The sequence below is a fragment of the Phytophthora sojae genome (genome assembly GCF_000149755.1).
Source record: "Phytophthora sojae unplaced genomic scaffold PHYSOscaffold_18, whole genome shotgun sequence".
NCBI lineage: Eukaryota > Oomycota > Peronosporomycetes > Peronosporales > Peronosporaceae > Phytophthora > Phytophthora sojae.
In genome coordinates this window covers 336,197-343,441 of record NW_009258132.1, presented here as the reverse complement: position 1 = coordinate 343,441, position 7,245 = coordinate 336,197, and the positions used below count along the sequence as shown (strand labels likewise).

At 53.0% G+C, this 7,245-nt stretch overlaps 3 protein-coding genes across 3 annotated transcripts; 2 read left to right on the top strand and 1 right to left on the bottom strand.

Annotated features, from left to right (window-relative positions):
* Nucleotides 1–235: 235 nt before the first annotated feature.
* PHYSODRAFT_342582 (hypothetical protein) lies at nt 236–847 on the top strand (the record flags this gene model as incomplete). Its single annotated transcript, XM_009541071.1, has 3 exons — nt 236–466; nt 528–589; nt 631–847. Coding segments are annotated over 3 exons (510 nt in total), but the record flags the coding sequence as incomplete, so codon positions are not given.
* A 4,689-nt stretch (nt 848–5,536) lies between these two features.
* On the bottom strand, nt 5,537–5,799 carry PHYSODRAFT_342580 (hypothetical protein; the record flags this gene model as incomplete). The annotated part of the gene is made up of 2 exons (XM_009541070.1): nt 5,537–5,665; nt 5,710–5,799. The coding sequence occupies 2 exons, from the start codon at nt 5,797–5,799 to the stop codon at nt 5,537–5,539; spliced, it is 219 nt and encodes a 72-aa protein (XP_009539365.1).
* A 659-nt stretch (nt 5,800–6,458) lies between these two features.
* On the top strand, nt 6,459–7,129 carry PHYSODRAFT_342579 (hypothetical protein; the record flags this gene model as incomplete). The annotated part of the gene is made up of 3 exons (XM_009541069.1): nt 6,459–6,680; nt 6,786–6,844; nt 6,913–7,129. The coding sequence occupies 3 exons, from the start codon at nt 6,459–6,461 to the stop codon at nt 7,127–7,129; spliced, it is 498 nt and encodes a 165-aa protein (XP_009539364.1).
* Between the last annotated feature and the right edge of the window lie 116 nt (nt 7,130–7,245).

The window sequence follows — 7,245 nt, the reverse complement described above, 5'->3', positions numbered from 1 at the left end:
GTCGACTCTGAGGATCCCCAAAAACGATAGATAGCTTAACCCTATCGTTACCAGAATGATACATCAAGTATCTTTTTAATGGTGATGTAGTAGCAAGATAACTGAAACAGCAATTTTCTGAGCCACGGCAGTTTCCTCGCCGTTTATGACCAATCATACAGCTAAGAGGGATAGGTAAAACCCCACGCATTTGTGTCTTCTGTAGTATATCTATCAACACTATTGTGTCCCCAGGGGCACGGGTGCGATCGTCGAGCACAACGCCAGCGGCAGCCGCACACAGGTCGCCGCCGGAAGTAGCGGCCGCAGTGCCGCCAGCGACATCGGCAGCAGGGTCTCGGACACGATGGAGGTGACCGTGGCCTTGGAGGACGCGGTCAGGGGCGTCTCCGCCGACATGGACACGGACACGGACGCGATGGTGGCGGGGGACTCGGGCAGCAAGCATAACGGCGGTCGCAGCGCCGTGTGTGCGCCGGCAACATCATGACCACGGACGCTTGGGCGTGACCGTTGTCGTGCTGGAGGTGGTCGTGGGTGCCTCCACCGGCACGGAGGTTGGCAAGGATGTGACCGGTGACCAGACCGCGTGCGCAAATGCATCGAAAGTGCGGAAGGAGACCGTTGTAGAGGTGCCAGCAGTACCGTCAGCGGCATCAACAGCATGACGTCCTTTGTAGAGATCGTGTCCGTACGGGAGGAGATCGGAGGCAACTTCGTCAGCATGGAGTCGGACGCAATGGTAGCGGGCGACTCGGGCAGCGAGGGCAGCGGCCGTGGCAGCGCCGTCAGCAGCATGACCTCAGATGTGGTGGTGGCTAACGTGGCCGTGCTGGATGTGGTCTGAGGCGTCTTCGCTGACATATACACAGTTGGGAGTTATTGTTCGGCTTTGAGGCGCGTGGAATTTCTAATAGCATCCTGTCGGATTATACGCAGTGGAGTGTGGTTAGCTTGCCGCTATGGTGCACCAGTGGTAAAGCAGTATGTTGTCAGCCACGAGCTAAATCCGCATTTACGGCATCAAGACTAGCGGGGGCAGATGGAATAGGTGTGACTTAGTGCAGTGAAGTATAAATGGTTAGTTGACTTTGACTATCTTGAAAAAATGATGTGAGGTTACGCCTTGGTGGCTGCGTTAGCCTTCTTTTGATCTTGGCGGGCCTTCAGAAATGGGCGGTTAGCTACATAAATCGGAGAGGTTCGTCGCAAGTTGCCGTCGACAGTGTACACTTGCTTCGGCAAGTAAAACAAATGGTATTTCTGCCAGCAAGTCCAAGTTTGCTGTTGGCACAGATGCTGCTTCGTAGGGTCAACAGGGTATGTGCGCTTGCACAACGCAACTCGATGGGTCTCGCAGTAGTCGGTTTTCTCGGTAGGATCTCTGCCCTCGAACTTGCACACAGTGCATTTCCGCATTGAGCGACTCCTTCCCTGAAGCACCTCCGAGGACGCTCTTGCAACACACGTTTGTGCGTGATCGCCCAAAGACTCGGATACATCTGTCGACGCCGCGGTTTGGGTCGTCATCGGCATTGTTGTCGTTGTCGGCTTCGCAGCATACACCATTCCATGTTCCCTATCCAGAGATTTCTTCCAGTCCCCATTGAACAGTTCTCGAACCAGTGATGCCACAAATACGCGATGACTATCGCGGGCTCTTGACCTCGTTTGGGCTGTACCTCCCGTCGAACGAGACTCCTCGCTCTCACCACGCGCCAAACTATCGCAAATGTAGGCATTGCACCTGGCTATATCAAGCATGACCATCGCTAGTTTTTTATGCCACTTCTGAAATGAGTGGCCATCGGCTAGAGAAAATCGTGCACGCAGTTGGTCGAGCCGATCAACACCTTGCATCGCTGAATTATACTCGCCGACGCAAGTAGGAGCAGTGAAAGCCACACCCGATTCATTTATACGACGATGCACAGTTGATGTGGTCGAAGCATCGGCATTAGACACGACATTGACAATTGAGCCATCCACCCAACTAGCTGCGACAATATGCTTCTCTAAGCATACACCTTGCTTCATGTAGCCTCGCGGCTTCGCGTCCTCCTTACGAATCATCGTAAAATGAGGGAAATGCTTGCTAGATGTGCGTACAGTGCCACGCCCATAGAGACCAATCCATCGTAAAGTCTTCAACAGCAAACAGGAAGTGTAGAAGTTGTCCGTGTTTACAATGCGACTGGATCCTTTCAAAGATGAAGTAACCGCCATGACGTGAGAGCGGATTTCAGACGACTTCGCGGTTAGATCAGCGAATTTCTGCACTTCTGAGCGTGAAATTACACCGTCCAGCCGATAATCAAGTTCACTGGAGCAGTGCAACTTGAAACTCACCGCGTACCACGAGGTAGAACGGCAACACACGTATAACTTGAAATGATACTTTCCGGTGGGTTTTTGTGGGTTGAAGACTATAATGTGGCGGGCATACTGGGATCGGCAGGCAATTGTGGCCTCATCAACAGCCACGTTTCGACCGACTTCAACATGGCGCAGGCATCGCGATTTCAGAATGCTCATGAGTGGTCGTATTCTAGCTACAGGACCGCGCTTGATGTCGGAGGTAGACACCTTGGAACGAAAACTCAAATTCTTACGGATGTACAGGAATCTTCGCCATGTCATAATTGACTTCAAACTAGTAGTACACGCTCCAGGAAAAAATAGTTGCTTCCTCGTCGTCCACCCAGTAATTTCTCATCTCACCCTTGTCGAACAGAGTCATGTACCAGAGGATCCCAAGGAATTTCATCAGTTCCTCTAAACTTACAGGAGTTGCCGATGGGCTGCCAGATGCGTCTGCATACTCGTTGGTAAAGACGACCACTTGGATCCAGAACGACAACGGAATAAACGCGAAGAACGATGAGGTTGCTGAATGCCCAAACAACCCATGACTTTCCGGGCGTAGTCTCGTAGTTGAAGACCCATCCGGATGTGTAAATAGCCCTGACGGTTGGCCAAGCGATGCTGTGGGTGAAAATGTCATTGACGCTATCTCTTCGACTTCACCAGGGCACAAAGGGCGCTGCAATTCTTTCCGCCCGCGAAACGCAAACCACTCACGATAACCACGCTCGTCCATCTCCTGAAATTCATCTGTCAGTGCAGGAATGTTTGATAGTTTGGGGACCATGTTGCACAGGGACGTCCAAGACTCTCCAAATTGAAGTTTGTCTTTTTCCATGTTGGCAAACTGGCGGATACCACGGGTGATGATGGCTTCGGAAACGTGGTGAACGTGATCTTTTATTTGAAAAGCAGTACACGTCCATTGAACCTGAAATTTGTCGTGAGGAACGCTAACATTGTCAGCATTTTTTTCGCTTGCCAGGCTGTAGCGAGTCACCACACCAATCAAAAATGCTGCGCCAACGTCGCGTTACAAACTGAGCGGCATCCACTCCTCATCAGCCGGTGAAAATGCTACGCTAGCATCAACAAATTTTTCGGCAGCCGCATGTGCTCGGCGAATCAACTCTTCTTTCATTGCCACAGCCTTGGGTTTACTGGCCTTGGTAGGTGCCTTCTTGCTTTTCGTTTTCCGTTGCGCAGCTTCGTTTTCGCTTCGGGGTGCCTTTGGAGCTGATTGTTCGGCAGGACCGCGCTTTTTTCGCTTAAAGGTTTTGCTGCCCCCGAGCAATTTGTAGCAGGATGTGTGGTGGCGTTGGTCTCTGCAGGTTCCGACGGAGCCACACTTGGCGTCAAAACACTCGCGGGGAGGTCAAGTAGGGCATTGGGTCGTTCATCACTTCTCCCTTGGTCCACCAAGTTCATTTTTGTAGCGTTTGTGTAGCAAAGCGTGCTGCAATAGCTGCTATCACCAAAATCCTTGGCGAATCCACCATTAGGGTCTGGGATATTCAACGAAACGCAGACATCATGAGAGCAGAAGTGATGGAGAAATTTTCTGCACCAGGTACAACTGCGCTCGGTTGAACACTCCATATTGCAGACTGTACATTGTGCACATGTACCAGACGATGCGGTGGGTGCGTGGTGATCTAGCTGGAGTAAATGGTCTCGCGTAGCTGCTGCATGTACGGGTACGACGCGCGCTGATGTTGGCGGTGTAGATACAGCAGAGGCAGCACCATCATAATCCTGAGAGGTGCTGGCAGCACCATCAAACACCGATTCGTGACAGCTTACTCCCGGAAGCGCGGCTTTCTCACAATCAAAGTCGTTTGCACTCGCTCCAGGAACTCCGCCGCTACTACCACGTACATCATCTGCCCCGTTGAGACCAACATCTCCAGCCCCACATATATTAACGTTGTTTTGGTCGACATCAATTTCGTCATCGGGTCGCTTGGACAGGGCACCATCCGTATCACCATCCTCCACTACCAATGTCCGCCGATAGTGCTCCAAAAGCGCTCGTTCACCCAGAAAATAGTCGATACCCTCTGTTCCATTCGAGTCACCACCGGGAGGGATATAGCGGTACAGATCACTCAAGCTTCGCCCTGTTGGACGCTTTGAACTCCAACCAGTCGCACTTAGAACTCGCCAAACAGATCCAAACATCGCATGGTCATCCGCGAGGTCTGTATGCCGGTGGACACGCGTCAATATGATACCTTGCTCGAGCGCTAGGTAAGCAACGGATCGTACCTAGACCGGTGGGAGCTGAAGGTGAGATAGGACCCGAGCGTCGTGATTGTTGTCGCTTAGCTGTGGGCTCGCAGGTGCTCGACCGCTGCTTCCGCTTTCGTGGCATTGGGTATGTGGTGGTGGACGAGCTCAGCTAGCGTACCAGTGGCTCCTTCACGGCAAAGATCTCTAACTGGTTTGCATGCATCGGTCTCGCTTGAGCCATTGGACCGAATATATTGTTATTTGTATGGCCATGTTCGAAGTGTTCAAAGGGACCGAACGTACTAGGCTTTGTATGGGGTGGTTCGACTCATCGTTGTATGTGATGTTAGTATAGTATGGTGGAGTTTGAACCCACCGGTGCAGGTTCAATGCCCGCCATGCGGAATGCAGCGTAGCTGTGCTGATAAGGTACCGTGCAAAATGCATCGGATATCGAGTGCGGGTTGAATACAGTGTAATTACACAGAGTCATGAATAGTACGAGTACTCAAAGCGTTCAACGGTAACATACGGTACTTAGATTTACTCCAGTATTGCTACCAAATGTAAGTGCTGTAGCGGCTTCGGCATCGTCTCCACAGTTACGTTGACCCATGCAAGCCCCATAGTGACGGTCCGAACTACGGTACACGGCGACAGTGGTGACGCCCATCGTAGATACACTGCTGCCAAGTGCCAATGCCGCCTGCGTGTCCATGTCGCTGGGCAAATTGGGCGCTTGCGACGTCGTCGTCATGGCGACTTCAGGCTCCATCTTGACCCCCGATGGGACTCGAACGCTCCATTTCTAGCGGTAGCCTCTCTTGATCTTTGTCGCCGGTGGCACCCCGCTCCCTCCTGAGGCATCTACGTGCGGTTGTCCGTCGATGAGGATCGCTGGAAGCGAAAAAGGGCGGGAGAACGCCGTCCACCTGCAGGTCTAGTGGGCAGTCGTCCAGTGCCGCCTCCGACGCTCCATCTCGGGGTCCTGTAGCGGAATCTTGGCGTCTCGCAGCTGAACGTGGTTGACAGCCACACCCGGCGGCAATGCCGTGAGGAGAGTTGGGGACTACGGGACAAACGACACCATCCCAGCGCCAGTTCTAGTAGCACTGCGTTATCGACAACAAATGCGCTGTTGCGGCGGTTGTGCGGGACATGGTCGTCGGGTGGGTACACGACGGACAGCGAGTCCAACTTCATGCCCGGTGCGTCCCGAGGTCAGCGCGTCAAGTAGCACAGGCGGTCAGCAGCAGCAGATGCGTCGACACACAGGAGCTGAGCGTGTGGCGACTCCAACGACGCTGGACTTGGAGAGTGAGGGGCGAACTGGCAGGCTGGACTTGACCGCAGCGTGCATAGTATCACGGGCAGCCACGCGCCGTAAACGATGGGTACGGCCAGCACATGTGTACCACCGTCGTTCGAGGCGTGGAAACCGGAAGAACGGAGCGTGGTCAGCCAGGGACACTTGGGATCGAGCTTGCAAAATCGGAAATGAGCTCCGATGCGAGAAGGTCATTTTGATTCGGAGCAAGCCGATCAAGCCGACCAAACAACAGTGGATCGATTTGAACTAATTCCACCAATCACACTTCTTGTTGAACTTTGGCAGCCAATCACTGTCATCGATTTTTCGGAGACAGGTTTTGATTGGTCAAAGCGAAGACATGGAAAAAAATGTCAGCGCGGGAAAGCTTGAAAAGATCAACCAAAGCAAAATGGGCACCAAAAAGGCGAGCCTTTACATGTTGTGTAAACCACTTCAAATACCAATAGTCTATTTATGTGACATTATGTATCGCGACCGCTCTACCCGTTCTCCCTCGCCGAAACGCCCTACCATCGGCATTCCCCCAATCATGGTCTTGATGGACCTGGTCGGAAACGTCTCCGCCGTCGGCGACACGGATGCGATGGTGGCGGGCGACTCGGGCAGCAAGCACAACGGCGGCCGCAGCGCCGCCGTGTGTGCCGTCAACAGCATGGTCTCGGAGGCTTCCGCGGCGACCGTGGCCGTGTTGGACGTGATCGGGGGCGTCTCCTCTGGCATGGTCACGAACGTGAAGGTGGCATTCGGCGCGGTCGATGAGGCTAATAGGGGTGCTTTCGTGTTGGCTGGGCAGCGCCACGAGAGCGTTTATAGCAGCGGCATCGATAGCCGGGCTTAGTTGCCTTGCTGGCGGTAGGAGTGTCTTGAACCTGGTGTTGAGTACATTGCTGGGGATGGGACCTTTGTGAAAGGTCGGTAGGTTATCAGGCGAAGAAGTATGAGACCAAATATCTTATGGTATGTATGGCATTATAGATTTCTAGATCTCGTGGCAACCCGATGGCAGACTTCTCGGACGAAGAGGACTTGCTGCTTTATCGGCTGGCAAAGGAGCAGGTTGATGCAGGCCGCCGAATTAACTGGCGGACTGTCTGGTTGGGGATGCCATACTGCGGGAAGACACAGCGACAGCTGCAGATTCGTCTAAAGACGCTGAAGAGGACACACGGCGTGAGCTTAGATTCTTTCCCAAGGAGATGATAATGTTGGCAACGTTCATGACGCTGTGTCAAGTTTGTATGGCTCGGCCTTGCGTCAACCCGTCCATGCGCCGGATTGTCATGCTGGTGAGATTTCGCCAACTGGGGTTCAGCATA